At 37.9% G+C, this 21,062-nt stretch overlaps 1 protein-coding gene across 1 annotated transcript in view; it reads left to right on the top strand.

The window, feature by feature from the left end:
- The window catches only part of LOC120529518 (adenylate cyclase type 1-like), a 557,890-nt gene that overhangs the window by 163,405 nt on the left and 373,423 nt on the right, over nucleotides 1-21,062 (top strand). The window contains exon 3 of the mRNA XM_039753390.1: nucleotides 4,590-4,708. Coding sequence (XP_039609324.1) covers nucleotides 4,590-4,708 — 119 coding nt within the window. The remainder of the gene's footprint in view (nucleotides 1-4,589; nucleotides 4,709-21,062) is intronic.

The raw sequence follows: 21,062 nt of genomic DNA, 5'->3' as shown, positions 1-21,062 counted from the left end.
GTGCTTCAGCCACTGGATTTGGGCATCATTCGCACCCTGAAAGTGTATTATGGCAAGGAAATGCTAAGAAAAATTTTCGTCAGCATAACTTGTAGGCAAGAGGAGATTAAAATTAATGCAAAAGAAGTTATTCAAATAATTGCAAACACCTGGACGCAAGTTAAAGAAAGCACTATAGTAACAAATACAGAATCTCATTACAACAAAATTTTCGTTACAACGAAATATTTTTTAGGTTCTTGGGAGTTCGTTGTAACGGAATTTTACCTGTATATGCAAGTGATCTAATCAAATAGAAGATGTGATATTTTAGGGGTGGAGCCAACACCTCCTCTTAACAAACATAAAGAAAAATGCTAAGTTTTATTATTAGAAAGAAATACACAGAGGAGTAACACATTAACATGTACAACATATTTATCCACATTGCCACATTGGGTCATCCTATACCCACATTTGTCTCCATCTGACACCAATGCAGATAACCTATTACTTAGGCCAGTTGCAGTTCTTCCTCTTCTTCTACTTCTTCTTTCGGCTGCCCCCGTTATGGGTCGCCACAGAGGATCATCTTCTTCCATATTTTTCTGTCCTCTGTATCTTGTTCTGTTACACCCATCACCTGCATGTCCTCTCTCACCACATCCATAAACCTTCTCTTAGGCCTTCCTCTTTTTCTCTTGCCTGGCAGCTCTATCCTTAGCATCCTTTTCCCAATATACTCAGCATCTCTCCTCTGCACATGTCTAAACCAGCGCAATCTGGCCTCTCTGTCGTTGTCGCCGAACCTTCCAAATTGAGCTGACCCTTTAATGTACTCATTTCTAATCCTATCCATCCTTGTCACACCCAATGCAAATCAGCATCTTTAATTCTGCTACCTCCAGCTCTGTCTCCTGCTTTCTGGTCAGTGCCACCGTCTCCAAGCCATATAACATAGCTGGTCTCACTACTGTCCTGTAGACTTTCCCTTTCACACTTGCTGATATCCGTCTGTCACAAATCACTCCTGACACTCTTCTCCACCCATTCCACCCTGCCTGCACTTTTTTCACCTCTCTTCCACAATCCCTACTACTCTGTACTGTTGATCCCAAGTATTTAAACTCATCCACCTTCACCAGCTCTACTCCTTGCATCCTCACCATTCCACTGACCTCTCTCTCATTTACACACATGTATTCTGTCTTGTTCCTACTGACCTTCATTCTTTTCCTCTCTAGAGCATATCTCCACCTCTCCAGGGTCTCCTCAACCTGCTCCTTACTATTGCCATAGATCACAATATCATCAGCAAACATTGTAGTCCATGGGGTCTCCTGTCTAATCTTGTCTGTCAACCTGTCCATCACCATTGCAAATAAGAAAGGGCTCAGAGCTGATCCCTGATGTAATACAATACAATACAACACAATTTATTTTTGTATAGCCCAAAATCATACAAGTAGTGCAGCAATGGGGTTTAACAGGCCCTGCATCTTGACAGCCCCCCAGCCTTGAGTCTCTAAGAAGACAAGGAAAAACCCTTGTAGGGAAAAAATGGAAGAAACCTTGGGAAAGGCAGTTCAAAAAGGAACCCTTTCCAGGTAGGTTGGGCGTGCAGTGGGTGTCAAAAAGAAGGGGGTCAATACAATTACAATACACAGAACAAATCCTAAATACAGTACGGAGCAGAATTTAACAGTAGAATCTGTATCTGATTTGGATTTGTTTAGAGTCCTGGAGACCTCAGCCATCAAGCTGCCTCCCCCATTTGGCCAGTGCTGGGCCAGCCAATCCGATGAAGGGACCCCTCTACCCCATGATTCCTGCGATCCTTCATCAGGGATGACTTTACCTTAGGCAGGCAAAACAACTTGGCAGGTGAGCTGTGGCACCAAGTGCCACATTTGATCCCACGTCCATCTTGAATACATCCATCACTCCTACCGCAGACCTCTGCACTCCTTCCTATCTCCTAAAAACTTCTTAAAGGCAATGGTGTCTTTCCCCCTCCATTACTTCAAGTGAGGACTTACAGTATCTCTATACTCCCACCTAACTACACAAGGGGTAGAACATCTAAACAGTCTGACCTGTGAGTATTTTCCATGTCACTGACTTTTTCTAACGAAACACTTTCAAGTCAGATTCTACCTTGTAAAACCAACCTCATCGAGCTCCCCTAGCAGCCCAGGTATCACTGCAGACTGGCTAATTCATTTTGCTTTAAAAGTACGGGCATCAGTGCTGGAGACTAAATAACATTGGCAGCAACCTCCTGTAATGCTGCCAACTGCTGATACAGGAAAATGAAATATTAACATACTCCATCTGCCTTCTCGTTAAAATGTAATATTCCTGTCAGGAAGTGAGTGTTCATATGTATGGGATACTCTAAACTCTGTGTAGCTCACCGTGCAATGCATTCAGAATTAATTTACTGTTTGATTTGACTTCTTACAGTGAGCAAAAGAACAAGGAAGGTGTTTTCTGAAATATCAAAGAAACATTCACGAGTTTCAGTGTGGAGAAAATTGCAGCCTACATGCTGATGCAGCTACCAACTCAAACTACTTTTAGTGAGACAGAGGAAGTTGAAAATAAGTTGGGTTCATTGGGAATACCGTGTTTAATTTATTTCTAGGTGAATTGAAAAGACAAATAAACATGCATCTGGACACAGTATGTGGTATGTCTTGTACGCAATATATTTAGAAATATCTTTGTTGCAATATTTTGTGAACTATATGTTTAATTCTATATCAAATATCTTCCTTAAAATATATATTTGAACTACATATATTTGCCATACTGAAAGATATGCCTACATATTTTTCAGGCATATTGCAAAATTAACATAAATGTACATAGGTGGAATTTGTTTTCAATACAGTGTGTAAAAGCCATTTTCCTAGTTCTATAAGATTCATGAATATTTTACTAGATGACAATGCATAATCTATTAGAGGTTCCTATAACCCCCATGAATAGAATTGTATTGGTATTTTCCTATCATTTTCTAACAGCTTTGAGTGAATAATGTTCTCCAGTTAGTGTCTAGCCTTGCCTTGTGTAAGGTATAGAGGCATACGGTTTTTAACCGCGTTCGTGCTCGTGATTGTGCTTGTGCACGTGACCGTGCCTGGGCACATGCCTATGTGCCAACCGGCCTACTGGCCTTTTCAGTGTGAAGTAACTCGTAAAATAGCACTTTTATTTAAGTGTTGAACCATATGCTTAAGGCATACAGAAGAAGAAATTAAGAAACTTTAAGTACAGAAAGAAGTAAAGAATGTTTAAGTATAGAAATAACTAAAGTTTCTCAAGAAAAACTAAGTTTATATAAGATGCATTTTTTCTTTTTTTTGCCTTTATTCTATGTGTGTAACTATTTTTCCTTTTATTCTTGTGTGCATTATTTGCCTTTAACTTTCAGTAAATATTTTAAAACAAACTTTTGGACTGTGAGATTTCTTTGACACGCATTTTACCCGTGCCTGACTTATGCATCGGCAGCTACACAGTGAAATAAAAAATTGTTTATTTATGCTGAACACAATTTAACGAGTTCTAAAGTCTATTTTAGTTTATATATTACACTACGTTACACTGTTCAAAAAGTGATTTCCCCTTTTGTATTGCAGAAAAATGAATCTAATCAGTTTTGCAGAAAAAAACCCCCACCATATTTACCAACATTTGTTTGTCTATAAATTACAAATCCATAGCAACAGGTGTCATCCACCATTGGACATTGGAAACACTGATCTTGAGCCTTTGGTGAAAATTTTAACTGATTTTGTCGATGATTAGGATATGTGACTGCAAATTTTACACCCTGCCAAAGAAATTGCATTTAACAGAATTTACTTTAGAAATGAAATACTTTAATAAAACAAAGGGATTTCCTTTTTCAGATTTGTGAATAATTTACTTGAGACATTGAGTGAGGAGTCTGAGTCTAATGAGTGTCCTGAATAAAAACCAAGATCTAGGCTTTTAATGACCATTTCGACAAAGGCATCAGTAGTGTGTCTGTTTGTGGACAGAGTGTTAACAGCGTTGAGAGGTTTACTTATCTCAGCAGTGCCATTCATGTGACTCTTCTTGTAATGTCAGTAGATGGATTGGGAAGGCATGGGGGGATTATGAGGTCACTGAAAAAGGGTGTGTGGTGCTCCCAATATCTTTGCAGTATCTTTTCCAGAAGATGGGACTGCTCCGTGTGTCTGCCTGCGGGGTTGAAAACCAGGATCCCGAGGTGTTTCATTATGTGGCAACGTGCTGTACCAGTGAATGCTCCCCTGACCGTAATAAACAATTTAATAATAATGTATTATCATTATCTCTGTTTCACAGGAGAAATATTATAATATGTGAAAAAATGGAAGAACTATAACAAGAAACAGAAACTTTATGTATATTAATGTCATAGTTCATTTTGATTTCAGTCCCCATTAAGTTCTTATAGCAGTACATATTTAAATATGCAAACTATATGAATAACTTCTTGCATTTCATTTTAATGTATTTATATTTTGATTAACTATCTTTGGACCTGTCAGTTTAGCAGTATATTTTAAAGTTCAAATTTTTTTTCTCTTAAGGAGCGCCTCCTAATGAGTCTTCTGCCCAGAAATGTCGCTATGGAGATGAAAGAAGACTTTCTTAAACCTCCTGAAAGGATATTTCATAAGATTTATATTCAGAGGCATGACAACGTCAGGTAAGAAGACAAAAAGAGAAAATCTAGATGTATTTCTCTTAGTGCTACCTTACAGTAATCAACTTGTATTTTTGTAAACTTCATGCTTATCATCTGCCATTAGATAAAACCTCATAAAATTTAAATGAAAACAATGTTTCATTAATTTTTAATAACATGAAACTATTAAATTTCCCGCAACAAGGAGGATACTTAGCACTTACTTGCGATTTCTTGTAGATGAAACTATTGTACATTGGTCATTAAATGTTTTACTACCAGTTGCTATGCTGCTTTTTAACTTTTTTATTTAGAAAATGTAAAAATAAAAGTAAACATTTACTTCAACAATACGTTTGAATTAACTAGTGTACTGTACTGTTTAGTGGCAAGTACAGACTCAAATATAGAAAAATGGTCACTGTAGACAATTAACTATCATAATAATGGGTGATATGATCAAGAAGTAGCAAGCACTGCTGCTTCACAATGGATACACCTGAGGCTGCCCTTTAATTGGTTGCTTGCATATTTTTCCCGGAACACAGCTCTGTGTGCCCCAGACACTCCCACATTTATTAGTAGCGAATTAGTATTGTTTTAGGTTTTTTTTTAATCTAATGTGATTAGACAATTGTTGAAGAACTATTTCATATTTACGTCCATGGCTCACAATTCACACTACAGATGAGCAAGTGTGACATTAGGAAGATGGCAACTTCAAGTGGAACTTCAGAAATCAAGGAATATTTTCTTATTTCTTTAATGAAACACTCCTTTGCAAATCTTTAACTTGACTCAAAAAAGGAGATAAACAAGCTTGGACCCGACTGACCTGATTTAAGAATTCAGCAGCAGGCAAGTGATCAAGGACAAACTTATACATAGACTTTTTCTAACTCTTGTTATGACAATGGAGTTGGCTAACTGGATGTGGTGTAAGTAATGTTTTCCTTGTTTGTTGTTTCAAAGTGTCAGTACTGAAGCACTGTAGACAATAATGGGAGTACAAGACCTAAAACATCTTTCTAAAAAAAGCAAGTGGCATGGAAGTAACCACCATCATTTTGAGCAGTGTTTTTCAACAAGTATGCTGCGGCACAAGTGGTGTGCCATGAGAGCTATCCAAGCGTGCTGTGGAAATAAAACAATAGTGTACCTGGGTCGGAACCTAAGAGGGACAAGCAGCGCAGCTGGTCCAGACCTGTCTGAGAAGGACAGGACTACCTGGAGAAGCTGACATAAAGGCAGCTCCATTATCTCCAGGCTGCTAGAATCCAAGTGAAGCACTTGAGTGGCCCACTTGTGTCTGCATGTGAATGCGCAATCACTAAGCACCCCATTCACCCCAATCACCTTCGGAGTGGCTCCTGCACGTTTTCACGTGCACTTGTAACTACCTACAGTTTGCGCATTCCCAAGTTATTTATTTAATTGAAGAACACACATTGCCACAAACCTCTCTCATCACACTGCTATTCATTGAACTTCATTAAATATAGTATCTTACTGCACGTTTAGAGTTTGACATAAAGGAGTTAATTTCTATTTAATTATAGTCAATATTTTTAAGACTGTGAACCAAATAAAAATTTCATGCAAACAACAAGCTAGCTAACGCCAATTTAGCCCAATTTACAGCATTATGTGTTCTTCATAAAGTAGGTCTTTAAACATAAATTCTGAACAAATACTTCACAAAAATTCAGGTATACAAGAAAGACACTTAGTATCCATTTTTGTCTAAGGAAACAGAATGGAGCTGAACTTTATGTTTAATGGGAATAGGAGGGGGTGGGCGAGAAAAGCGAAAACAATGTATTGATTTTCTCAGAAAATGAAGGACAAACACATTCACCTAATTTGTTTCTTAATTGGCTCCTAAAGTATGTACCTGGAAGAATCTGGTGGAAATAAAAAGTAGATGTTTATCTGGTACACTTGTGGTTAGTCTACATCAACCAGGGGCTCCAGGAGTCTAGACTTTACTACCCCAAGTGACAAAAGACTGAGGAACTTTGTAATAAGTTAAATTGTATTGTATATCTAACAAAATAATTTATGTTGGTTAGCTTTGTTGACCTGTTTAACAAATAAAACATGTAGCTGTATGAGCTGATATTACCCCCTCCCCCAAAACCCCCATCAAATTCACAAATTAAATATAGACTTTGTAGTACCATTCATTTTTCCAGGCACTCTTGACAGTTTTATCTGGTTTTGTTCAAGGATGCTCTTGACCCAGCAATTCAGCACTAAAGTACCTTGGGAAAACTGACTTTCTAGGTCAAGACGCAAGATCATTCCTGGGAATTGAGTGCTTCTGCTTTTGTGTAGACACAGTCATAGAGTGCTAGATTAAGCACACAAAACATTAAAATGGCCTCATGTATCATGTGCGGATGGTAATGAGAGCCATCCAGTCATAAAAGACTTGGACAAAGATGCATTAAGTTAATACCTAGTGCAATAATTTTCAAAGCAAGTGCAGACATTAAAATTTGAGCTGTTTTGTTAGATTTGTTATTTGGAATTATTTGAAAAAAGGATATATACCTTGCCTGAAGAAGGAACCTGAGTTGCCTCGAAAGCCTGCATAATGTAATCTTTTAGTTAGCCAATAAAAGGTGTCATTTTGCTTGACTTCTCATTACACTGAAAAAAGGATAAACTCTGAATTAATTAAGCAAATCTCCAACAGAAAGTAATATGTCATAATTCTACCAAAGTACCTCTTTACTATTTACATCTTTCAAACTTCCTTGTACAAATCTGAACATTTTATAGAAAAGGAGACATCACGTTCTGGTGGCAATGAATGACAGTGGAATAAACAGCATGCGACACTCATACAATGGACACCAGACTTTATGCAGTTTTCAGAAGCAGTTTAATTAGCAGGAGCATATGTCATCAGATCTTTGATGCTTTGATTATTTTTCATTTTCCCATACATTATTGTACTGTATACATTGTGCACACTGTGCAAAAATACAGCATATCTGACTTGGAAATACTATTAGCAAAACAAATCTTAAACCTGTTCACTACTGCTTAAAAGTAAATACTGGAACCTTTTTGTGCAACTTTTATTTGTTACTATTACTCACGAAAATTATTAACATGTAAAATGACAGGGTGGCGGTGATACGTGTAAATAAACAAATGCCACTAATTTCTGGGATAGTTAAACCATAGTATTTCCTAGGTTCACTGTATAGAAGAGGCTACAGAGCCAGCTGTTATTTCTTTCTTAGAGGCATTTTGTTTATCCAAATAAATGGGAATTAATAAGAAAGGTTTTACTTTGCCAGTAAACCAAATTCACATCATTACACAACAACCTATGCCTAACCTCTGTCAGTACAGTAGATAGATAGCAATTCTAATGTAACATTTTTAAATAAGGAGGAATTCCTCAGTTTTCCAGGCAAATTATTCTTTTACCTCTCAGAAAGGTATACCTTTTTGTCCCATCCCTCACCTCGATAACCTGAGCTACTTTTCTTTCCGACAAAGAACTGTTATCTTCATTCTCACAAATTTGAGCCTGCCTACCTCTGGCTGGGTGTTAAGCATTTTAACTCATGTGAGATTCACTTCTAAATCGCAGACGATGACATATTCTTGGAAAGTGATGAGTATGCTAGATCACAAAGCCTTCTGGCAGCCCCCTGGCCCAGTGTCCTTTCACTCCTTAGCCCTTAATTTTCTTAAAGGGCAAAAACAACAATTTATTTCTCTTATTACCCAAAATCACACAATAAATGCTTCAATGGGCTTTAACATGCCCTGTTTTTGACAGAACCTGACCCTGCCTCCCTAAGAAGACAAGAAAATATAATTGTAGGAAAAAAATGGAAAAATCTTTGGAAGGGAAAAAAGGGGTACTATAAATACCACACACAAAACAGAGCACAGTTTTCTTCACAGAGCTTGATGGGCAATCTTTCATTGCTACATTAGAAATGCTAGTCTTGTCTTGCACAGTGCTTTTTGCCAAGTGCAAACATAGAGTGCTTCAACAACTCTCAAGGCAAAATTAAAGAATATAATATAGTGCTCACTAAATACAAAACTGTCAAATATAAGGATATAGATTTGTTAGAATACATCATAAACAAAGTAGAAACTAATTAACATAAATAAAAAATAACTCCACCAGCTACTGTAATTTGGAACCACGGCTGGATTGTAGAAAAAGAGTCAAGAGTTCTGGACAAGTCACTCAGGACTCGTCCAGGTTTGTCTGACTGAATGAATGGACAGCACATCAAAGATGCTTACCTTGGGTTATAGTTTCCAGCCACCAGATGTAGCCAGATTTTCTTGGACACCAACTATTTGTCTCTCTTCATTATGTTGTGCCAGACACCTTGAGCTCTAAAGCCCAAAGTATATGCGGTATAATGAAACTACAGCCCCTTAAAAGTGGCTTTTTATGCAAGATACAAGGGGTGTCCCTATCTGTGTTAAGACTGACACAAACTGATCATTTGCTGCCATCCAAAGTTTAGGTTAGCTATCATTTTCTCTTATATTCTTGTTCATTCTATCTCTCCCTCTCCCTCTCCCCAATGGCATGTTTTTTTTACCTTGTTTCTATGAGTGGAAACTCATCCATCATGCTTCCTTCTAGTTCATGCGTTGAATAAAAAATAGAAATTGATAGACTGAATGATTGATTGATGACTAGGATCGAGTCTTGTAATATACATAATAAATAATTCAGTATTTTCTTTAAAATTAGTATACAATACCTTTACTTGTTTTGCTGCACTTTTTGCATTAATTTTTGCTGCAATACTCTAATAGCATCAATAGCATACAAAATTTCTTTGAGCGATCTTTCATTAAATGTTTTTTTAAACCCTATGTAAACAAAGCATGTGTTAGGCTTAAGCGTATTCTGCCTAGCAGCCTTCATTTGTGTTCCCAATAGGCCAAGCAAACCAATAGCAAGGATGATATCTTTTGCTTTTAAAAATAGTGAGGATACAAAATTATATTATTTATTTTAAAGAAAAGAGTGCTTTAAGTTTGAACTTATAATAAAGTATGGAAGAGTAACCTTTTTTCTGTAAGCTAGTTCAATTCTTCGTGTAGCATGGTAAAATTCCACTTGACTAGTTTTAATATCATTGAGTTTTTAACTGAAATAAACCACCTACTACTTTGGTTACACAAAATAAGTAATATTCCCAATTTGAGTAAATCAACAGGTCACATATTATTGACAAAAATCACAGGAAATTTAATAACTTTACAAGTAAACTCATTTTCATTACATGGGATCATTGTATTAAATGTGAGAAAGTTTGTTAGATTACGTGGGGTAACTTTTATTTTAAGCTCCTTATAAATTTATATGTGTTATAGGAAGAGGAGAGAATGTTAGCTGAATGAATTAATTATGAGTTTTGCGTTTGGCAATGTCGGCAATTAATTGATTAAATAATTTGTTAAGGCTTTCTCTGTAAGGAGAGACCATTAGATTTACACTGACCGGCCACTTTTTTCGGTACACCTTGCTAGTACCGGGTTGGACCCCCTTTTGCCTTCAGAACTACCGTAATTTTTTGTGGCATAGATTCAACAAGGTGCTTGAAACATTCCTCAGGGATTTTGGTCCATATTGACATGATACCATTACGCAGTTGTTGCAGATTTGTTGGCTGCACAGCCAAGATGCGGAACTCCTGTTCCACCACATTCCAAAGGTACTCTGTTGGATTGAGATCTGGTGACTGTAGAGGTCATTTGAGTACAGTGAACTGATTGTCATGTTCAAGAAACCAGTTTGAGATGATCTGAGCTATGTGACATGGTGCATTATCCTGCTAGAAGAAGCCTTCAGAAGGTGGGTACACTGCAGTTATAAAGGAATGGACATGATCAGCAACAGTACTCGGGTGGGTTGTGGCATTTAAACAATGCTCAGTTGGTACTAAGAGTGCCAGGAAAATATCCCCCACAACAATACGCCGCTACCACCACTACCAGCAGCCTGAACCATTGATACAAGGCAAGATGTATCCATGCTTTCATGTTGTTGATGCCAGTTTCTGACCCTGGTGCAGCACAAATCGAGACCCATCAGACCTGGCAACCTTTAACCAATCTTCTATTGTCCATTTTTGGTGAGCCTGTGTGAATTCATCCATCCATCCATTATCCAACCCGCTAGATACGCCTAACTACAGGCTCACTGTGATGATACGGGTTTAGCTCCATGCTCCCTTTCAGCTTCTGGGAGCGTTTTTAACCCAACACTATGTCACCAATGAACTTAGCAGTGAGGCAACAACATAGCAAGGGGATGGTGCAAAAGTATCAAGTGCTTTTATTAAAACCGTCAACAAAACAAAATGTTCAAATTAAAGAGTGCAGTGTTCAAAGTCATTAAATAAATAATCCATAAAATCGAAATGTGGAGGTAAAAATCAATAAATAGAAAAAAGTCTTTTTAAAACAAAAAGTTAAAATAGCACAGGAAGCAATCTTTTTAAATACAAGCCCAGTGACTTCTTTCCTGGCGTCTCTCCTGCTCCACCCATATGGGCCCCGCAACAGGAGAGTCGCCCTTTTCTCCGTTCGACTACTGGTCTGGAGGCCTCCTGATCCCTGGCTTCGGTCGTGTACTCATCCAAGACCAAGGCCTGGCTTTCACCCAACGGCCAGGACACACACACTGGGGAATCCGCCACCAAAGCCTCCCGAATCCCGCTGCCTTCATAGCCTTACGCAGCCTTTCATCCTTCACCTGGTCACTCCAGCTCCTTGCTCGCTCAGCTGGAGCGACTGCTTCCTTCTGCCCCCACCGAGTGTTGGCCAAACACCCTTCTTGGGGCTCTCCTTCCAGCTGCCTACCTGCGAGACTGCACTTGCTCGCTCGCCCACTCTGGCTCTCTCACCGCACTGCTTCCTGCTCTCTCCTGCAACCTCCGATCGTTCCTCCCATCTTTTTCTCTTCTTTTTTTTTCCTTAACTGTCTCGGGCTTCTCTTTATAATGAACGTGGCAGCTGTGGCAATCAACAGTTCCTGGGAACAACTACAATGTGGACATTCTCTCATGGCCACACCGCAAATCGCCCTGAGAACCGCTTCAGCCACACTACCACATCCCCTCGCTAAGCCGTGAGCACGGTATTTATTTATTTATTTAAAAAGTGGCTCTTTACATGAGCTGTGGACCCACTACACCACAGTTATGGGGGTCAGCTGGAGCCAATCCCAGCCAACACAGGGTGCAAGGCAGGAAACAAACCCTGGGCAGGGCGCCAGCCCACCTCAGGGCACGCAGACACAGGGAGAACATGTAAACTCCACGCAGGGAGGACCCGGGTCTCCTAACTGCGAGGCAGCAGCGCTACCACTGCACCACCGTGCCGCCCCCTGTGTGAATTGTAGCCTCAAATGCATGTTCTCAGCTGACAGGAGTGGCACCCGGTTTAGTCTCCTGCTACTGTAGCCCATCTTCAAAGTTCAATGTGTTGTGCATTTAGAGATGCTCTTCTGCATACCTCACTTGTAACAAGTGGTTATTTGAGTTACTGTTGCCTTTCTATCAGCTCAAACCAGTTTGGCTATTCTAGTGTACTTTGTCCTCAAAAAATGACATTTTTGCTCAGAGAAGTACCACCCAATTTTTTTCCCATTATCTGCAAACCCTAGAGATGGTTGTGTGTGAAAATCACAGTAGATAAGCAGATTCTGAAATACTGAGACCAGCCATCTGGCACCAACAATCATGCCAAATTAAAAGTCACATAAATCACCTTTCTTCCCCATTCTGATTCTCGGTTTGAACTTCAGCAGGTCTTGATAATGTCTACATGCCTAAATTCACTGAGTTGCTGCCATGTGATTGGCTGATTAGATATTTGTGTTAGCAGGCAGTTGAACAGGTGTAGCAAATAAAGTGGCTGGTGAGTGTATATCAAGTTCACTGAAGCACAGTCATTTTGAGAAACAGAATAATGCAATTTATTGATAAATGCAATGATTTTAGAAATATGATATGATCTGCATATACATTGACAATGGCAGGACACAAGACAGATGAAACAGTGTGACAATGCAGGTTCTGCTCCATGCTCCCATCTTACTTCTGGGAGCCCTCGAACCTGACACCGTCGGTAATGTCACCGATGAGCTGAACAGTGACATACAACAAAGCAAGGGGGTGGTGCAAAAAGTGCAAAGTGCTTTTATTAAAAACAGCAAAATCAAAAACAAAGTATCCAAATAAATAGTGCAATGCTTCAAATAAGTTAATTAAATAAATAATCCAATAAAATAAGTGAATCCATTGAGGTTAAAAACACAATAGAAAAATTCTTTTAAAATGAGGTTAAAAGCAATGGCAAGAAGTAGTCTTTTCTTAAAACTCCAATGCTTTCATCTCCCTTACTGGTGGCTCCCCTACTTCTCCCCTAATTGGTCCCGCAACAGGAGAGTCAGCTTACCAGCAAATGCAGCTCCTTCATTTCTGGTCTGGTAGCCCTCCGATCCCCAGCTACGTCGGGCTCCAGCTGGACCAAGACTTTGGTTCCTTCCCCAGCGGCCAGGGCACTCAAGCTGGGGCTCAACACACCCAAAGCCTCCTCTACTCCACTTCCTTCAAGGGCCAGTCCACTCCTCTGCCAGTCACTCCAACTCCTCCAAATTGCTCAGCTGGAATGACCGCTTCAATCTGCCCCCTTCGAGAGTCGGCCAAACACCCCTCAGGGGCTCTCCTACCAGCTGCATTAGCATCCAACCTGCTCTCGCTCTCACGCACTGGCTTTCTCCTTCCTGCCGCCTTCTTCCCCATTAACCTCCGTTCCTTCTCTCTCTTCTTTCCTTCCTCTATTTTTCTCCCCTTTCATCCACCTTGCGCTTCTATTAAATATTACGGGGATGTGGATCAAGTGTGGCAATTAGCAGCTCCTGGCAACAATTATGGATGCGGATGACTCCACACCTGTGCACTTAAGCGAGGACCGTCCACATCATGAATCACCCGGGAATCGTTCCAGCCACACTACCATGTCCCCTCTCTAAGCCGCGAGTACAGCGATTAATTTTTTAAAAAGTTGCCTTTGATCTGAGCTGTGGACCTGCTATACCACAGACAGACAAACATATAATACAGAAGATGATGGCAATTTACTGGCTATTTGCAGTTAGAATCTATCCTGGCACAGATAAAGCTTTACCATACCAAGTTTTTAACGATAATGCCCAATGTTGTGTGGGGTTGTTGCTCCAGATTCTTCATGCATTGGAGTGCACTCTTTTTCATTTTTGATGTGGTCCATTGTTTGTGGTGTGCTGTGTGTCCCCTGTAACTTCTTTCTGGCATAATACCTTAGGTCCTGAAGTTCCCTTCTTGAAATGAGTGGCTCCTTCTAAGACTGGGTTCAGTCAGTGACACGGTGCTACTTTATAAAGTAGATCTCAGCTTTCAGGTCAACGAAGAGAAGCTCCCCAATGAGAGAACAGCTCATTAGCTTTTTGGTTTCAGAGAACGAGCATGTTTCAGAGAGTTCAAGCTCAAGAGATTAATACAATTAGTTTTTTGTAACCTTTGGTGATTGGATTAAGCTCACTTCCAATTACAGAACCATGCCCATAGGTTGGTTATTTTATCCATCAAATTTGCCATTCATTGAATTACAGTTTTTTTTGGACTTGGTTTAGCATACAGTGGTCCGCTTTGGAATAAGTCCAACTTGGTATAAGTCCTGTTTGGACACGAAAAAGTTTGCTTGGTATATGACCTTTGTTTGGAATATGACTTGCGTGCTAGAACACTGTGCGCTACCCTTGTTTACCTCTCTCGAGACAAAGCCACAATTGCCCACGAGCATCAGTACACCAGTTGCTAGCATTCAGTGAACAACCCGCGCGCTACCCTTGTTTACCTTTCTCGAGACAAAGCCATGACTGCCCACGAGTGTCAGTATGCACTATAACTCTCTGTGAATTTTCATGTGATTTTGTGTTTTTTCGCATAAATTTGAATTGATTGTTGAAAAGTATGAAGGTGGCATGCGTATCCGGGACTTGGCTGCTGCATACCATATGCTGAGAATGACGGTATCTTTGATTGCAAAAAACAAAGACGTTATTAAAAAGTAGGTTAAATTTTCATTTATTTTATTTAATTGCTTTTGTATTTATGTATTTTAGTATTAAGCAGTGTTTAAATTATTGTATACAACCCCATCAATGTATAATATGCCAATAACAATAGGATTTTTTTTCATGGGAACGGATTAATCATTTTCCCTTTATTTCTTATGGGAAAAATTCATTTGGTATATGTCCTGTTTGGTATAAGTCAAAGGATCTGGAACGGATTAAGTCCGTATAGCGAGGTACCACTGTATCAGTTTAACTCTGATTTATAAGTTTGTTATCAGATGAAGTACAGGGCTGACCAAGAATGTTATAGATGCAGTTCAACCATTTTCTCAGGATTGTAGGTTGGAGGTGAAGCTGGGTTTGTAAATCCTTGTTAAATCTGCTTTTTTAACAGGTCTTGTGTGCCATTGTTGTTGTGATATGAAATTTATTGCATATAAGTTGATAAATATTTTGTATGTCTTTATTTATAACTTAGGCAAAGCAATGTACTATTAGTGTTACATTAGTGTGAAGCATTCATGTTTACAACCCCCACCAGGACTGAGCCTCTTTGAATTTTATGACAGGATTTGGGGGAAGTGCCTCAAACCATTTTGGCAAGTGTTTCTCTGCTAAAGTCTCTCTCTCAACCCCATGCAGGAAAGCCAGGCTGCCTAACTGCCAAGACTTACCTTAACATATGGTTTTGGGGGCAGGTGATAATCTATTCCCCCATTGGTCTAAATTATGGTCTAGGGGTTGAACAGAAAATCTATAAATTTGCTCACTCCTTCACTCTCTGTCTCTTACCAAACTGAAAGACCATCACACTATGAGCTGTAAAGGACAACACAATGAAGTGCACAACTTGGGAGCCATATTGAGACAGACATGCGGCCTGCTCTGAAGAAAGCTGACCACAAATGATGCCTTAACTAAAGACATTTTAAATAACTAACAAGTCTGTGTGCCACCTGAAGCTACACATCACCATTTATCAGGTTGTATGGTTGCCAATATTCAAATGTACTTATCGTTATTGTTTATGAATATTATCAATAATACATTGTTTAAATTGTAACTTAACTCGTGCTTGTCTTTTACTATACCTAATTGCCTGAGGTTATAGATGTAGAAGGGAAGGTGGGGAGAAGTTATATACTATAATACATTATAAATAGTGGTAAGTCTGGGAGATTTGAGGCATTCTGACAAAGGCTACATATTAATAATACAAAAGGGGAAAGTAGAGTTGTAAAATATTCTGGAAGTTAGCTGTTTGGGTTTTAATATATATTTGTTTTCTTTATCAATAATTCTAACAAGTATTTTCAGTCTGTTTGTAATTTATCCAAATAGAACTGATATCTACATAGCTAGATATTTGTCCCCAGGGGGAAATTTAGCCTTTTTTAATGAAAACAAATCAGCCCTAATTCAAATTAGGGAAGAGTTACATTCCCTTGCAATATATGAATTGTTTATTGAAAGATAAAAGGCACACAACTCATGAATTAAACATTTCTTCCTTGCAGTGCACATTGAGTCCTAACAATGCTGGTAAAAAAATAAACAGTTCTGCAGAAACTGTGATGTAAACTGTGACAAATTTATTTACAAGCTGTCAATAAAAATAGTTACCAAAAATAAAGGTGTGGCATTGGAACTTTATATAGCAACCAATTTCAATTCTAGTGTAAATGGGGAAAAAATACATTCTCTAGTTTTGATGTAAATTAACTTAATTCAAATAAATGGTCCAGCATAATGCTACTTTTGAAAGTAGTAATTAAACATTAAACAAATAATTCGAAAAAGCAAACAGTTTTTAAGAAAGTATCTTGTAGCGGCCTTAAACCCAGCTAAGATTCACACTGCCTAATGATGGTGATTAATTTATTTTTTCAGTGGGGATCCCAGGAATGTACCCAGCCTTTGCCTGACTCACACACACTCCCTCACAGAGACAAAAAGCAAATGGAATTAAAACAGCAATTCACAAATACATTAAACAATAATAAAGGAAATCTAACCACATGAACCAAAACAAACCGACTCTAGTTCCCTTTCCGGCAATATACAATAAACACAAATTAAGCAACAACAAACAACTAACAAAAACTGCGCACAATGAAATCCATAACAAAGTCCATAGGAAACGGCAAACAATGTAGTGAAATGATGAAGTTTGACTGATCCAGAAATCATTTTGCTGTAAGTATACGTAAAGAACAGTCCTACCGGTACATCCTGAAAGTGAAGAGTGATGGGGTTGGTAGCGCTCCTTCTCCAAAGGTCGACAAACAATTCAATTCAATTCTTATGCAGCAGGCAGACACCAGACAATCCATACACACGAACAGGAGATAATCCAGGACAAGAACAATAATCAATAGGATATGAACGGAAAGACAAAACAGGCGGGTAACTCCAGACACAAAACAACCTGTCTTCTTTGTGTAACTGGGCTCCCTTTAAAACTTTGGCTGGCCTTCTTGTCTCCAGCAGCCCCTGAATTCTTGGCAGGCATCCATTCAGATCAACTGCAGGGACTGCTGGGATTTGAAGTTTTTACTGCCCGGTAGCACTGCTACAAACTCATGTGACAAATTCATTTTATTTTATCAATATGTGTAGTAAGTGGAACTAAGCATCAACCATTAGGTACTCAAGTTACGTGTCTTACCTCAAGACTCCATAACAAAATGCCAGTTTGGCAACAGAATGAGTTGAGTATAGTTCTTATTGTGTCTCTTTATTATAAACTGAAGTAATAAATTTAGTTAAATATTTTTTATCTCTGCTTTGGTGAGAATTGGGTAGATATAACCATTTATACATGTATCAAAATCCCAGAATTACAGAAATGACCAACTTGTTTCTAAATCAAGCTACGGACCATATCCTTATATAAAGTCTACAGATTTATGAACTTCTTTTGGCTAGTATACCTGGATGAGGAAGTCCACTAATGATCTATGTTTCTTTTCACATTCCAACAAATAATGATTCAAATATTTATAGCAACTGTTTGAATGAGTCAGATAAAATGATGATTGCTAAGTTTTATGCACTGGTTGAATTCATCAGCCAGTGTTTTATCTATGTACAGTCTGTTCATATTAAAGAAACATAAAACATTCTGTAATTTATATATATAACTAACAAGTGAGAAACTATAGGAAATGTAATAATGTACAGGTATATTTAAAAAAAAACCTGCTGCAAGGCCAACATGGATATCTATAACAAAGCACTGTGTTGTAATGTTTGCTTAAAACTATGAAGTATAATACATTATCTTAAGGCTTTAAAGGTAACAACAACTTCTTCTTTTTCTTCTATCGGCTGCTCCCATTAGGGGTCACCACAGCAGATCATCTTCTTCCATATCTTTCTGTCCTCTGTATCTTGTTCTGCTCCACCGATCAACTGCATGTCCTCTCTCACCACATCCATAAACTTTCTCTTAGGCCTTCCTCTTTTTCTCTTCCCTGGCAAGTCTATCCTTAGCATCCCTCTCCCTATATACTCAGCATCTCTCCTCTGCACATGTCCAAACCAACACAATCTGGCCTCTCTGTCTTTGTCTCCCAAACGTCCAACTTGAGCCAACCCTCTAATGTACTAATTTCTAATCCTTTCCATCCTCGTCATGCCCAATGTAAATCTTAGCATCTTTAACTCTGCCACCTCCAGCTCTGTCTCCTGCTTTCTGGTCAGTGCCACCGTCACCAACCCATATAACATAGCTGGTCTCACTACCGTCCTGTAGACCTTCTCTTTCACTCTTGCTAATGTCTGTCTGTCACAAATCACTCCTGACACTCTTCTCCTCTCATTCCACCCTGCCTGCACTCTCTTTTTCACCTCTCTTCCACAATCCCCATTACTCTGTACTGTTGATCCCAAGTATTTAAACTCATCAACCTTCGCCAGTTCACAAATGTCTTATTGCTCCAAGAATGAATACTTATAAATATCTTCTACATTTTATTCAAACACAGCTAATTTCTGGGCAACCCAACCTATTTTGTTGCAGGTACTGTATTTTAAAGTTAGTTATACTTCATTCACATGTATGGTCATTCACATTCACATGTATTAATTGTGTCTGAAAACCTAAATTAAAATTAAAGAGAATATGTTATTAGAAGGGTATGGCAGTCTGGTGAGAGGTATGTATTGCACTTCTCATCTTCTCCAGATGAACAAGACAAAGGTTTCACTCTTTTGCTTTAAATATGTACAGAATATTAAAAAATATGTTTTCCATTTTTTTTAGTCCTTTAATGATTGTGAGATGCTGGGATTTATACTGGCAGCATTAAGAAGTAAAATTGTTCTAGATAGAACACCAGTTCATTTTGGGGAATACATACACACAATTAAGAGTGATCAATTAACTTTACATGATTGTCTTTTTAGTGATGGAGGAAACACAGAATACCAGGAAAAAAATCTTTAAATAGAGAATGTGCAAACGTCACACAGAAAATGCTTAAGTTGGGCTCCCAAACTCTCAGAAAGCTGCACCAACAATGTGCAACTACACAATCTCACATTTTCACAGAAACACAAATATAGAATAAACTAATATACGAGTGTACTTTACAATCACGTGTTCTACATATAAGCTTTATGGTGGATACAAATTGATGAATTTTAAGCATTTTTACAATATATATGATTATAGAGTTTATATAAATGTATTTGTTAGGATGATTTTTCTTTTTTTTTATATCTAATTTTCCTTTGTTTTTTCTGCATTATTTTCATAGTAAATATAAGTATCTGTTATGTTGTTATTATTTGATGTAGTATCAAGGCTTTGTAATGTTTGGCTTTTCAAAAATTAAAAGAAAAATGAAAAGAAAAAAAAAAAAGGAAAAACAAAGAATGCTTTTTTTCCAGAAATTAATATTATACATCTTTATTTTCATCAGTACCAGGCAGATGTAGCAAAAGATTCTGATCCTTGTGAAACATGTGTGCACAGTGTTCATCTGGCAATCATCTTGTCAGTGCGCTCTGCTGTTTTCTAAGTCTTTACACAGTTCTGTGAAAATGAAAATCCCATTATAGATGCTGCAGCCTGTTGACAGAGCAATGCACCTCACTGTAATCACTGCCAGGAAGCTGCTGTGTCTTTTCATTATTTTCATTTTTCCACAAACTGCTGCTTTAGTAGTCTATGCATATTTCATCTGCTTGGGCCCTGATTGGTTTGTGAATTTAAAAACAAAAAAAAAAAAATAGGTCGCAGTAACTCTTTCCACCTGGAATCAAAGGCACTTCACAATGGGGATTTTCATCTTTGTAAGAAGCATTACGATATAAGCTTGCTTTAATTCAATTAAATTTATTTTTTATATAGCACGTTTCCATTTACAAGTACAGAATATATGTCCCTTGCAAAACAAGCATGATGTATTTGCATATGCTTTTACTTCACATCAATTTTACTGTTTTAATGCTATTAGGTTAAAATAGCATTTCAGTGAATATTTAATTGTCCTTTAAATTTTTCAGAATGAAGAAAGATTCTCTTGGCATTATGGCTTTATACAGGAGGATTTTTCTTACATTTAGGTGGCTGCTGTCTTCCCAGCCGGCCTAAAACTTACCAGTACATCTGTCATGAATGTTTTCTGTGCATCAAACTCATCATAATAATTGTCGATGCTGTTTAAGATATATAGAATTCTACAGTTCAAATATTAAGTGTGACGCATAACATAAAAAGACCCATGTTCAAAGTAAAAACAGTTCACAGAAAATTAACAGAAAAATTCCATATCACAGACAAAAAAGTTTTGTTTTTTTAAATATGATGCTACAGTTTCAGTTTTCTATATCTTTGATGCAGTTCTTTATGTTACTATGTGAATACATAACTGCTAAGTTAAAACTGTATGCATGTGTATCATACTGTATGCAGACAACAATCTTTATAGCAAATTATAATGAATTTATATATGAATTATAGCAAATTGATAAGTGCCATTTGTGCATTAACTTGTTGGAGATAAGGCAGAACATTCCTTTATCTATTTATGTATTCTATGTATCAATGCAAAACCAAGAGGTTTTTTTAGCATAAAAAAAATATATAAATCTAACATTACAATTGTTTTGTTCACAATTCACATTACGTTTTTGATTTTATTTTATTGCCATTTTTTGTTTTTCATGATAGTGACTATATTATTTACAGTAATAATTTATGGCTTGTGATGCTACTGCATAGCAATTGTAAAA

Source organism: Polypterus senegalus, chromosome 5 (genome assembly GCF_016835505.1).
Source record: "Polypterus senegalus isolate Bchr_013 chromosome 5, ASM1683550v1, whole genome shotgun sequence".
NCBI lineage: Eukaryota > Metazoa > Chordata > Cladistia > Polypteriformes > Polypteridae > Polypterus > Polypterus senegalus.
This window is presented reverse-complemented; position numbering and strand designations above follow the sequence as displayed.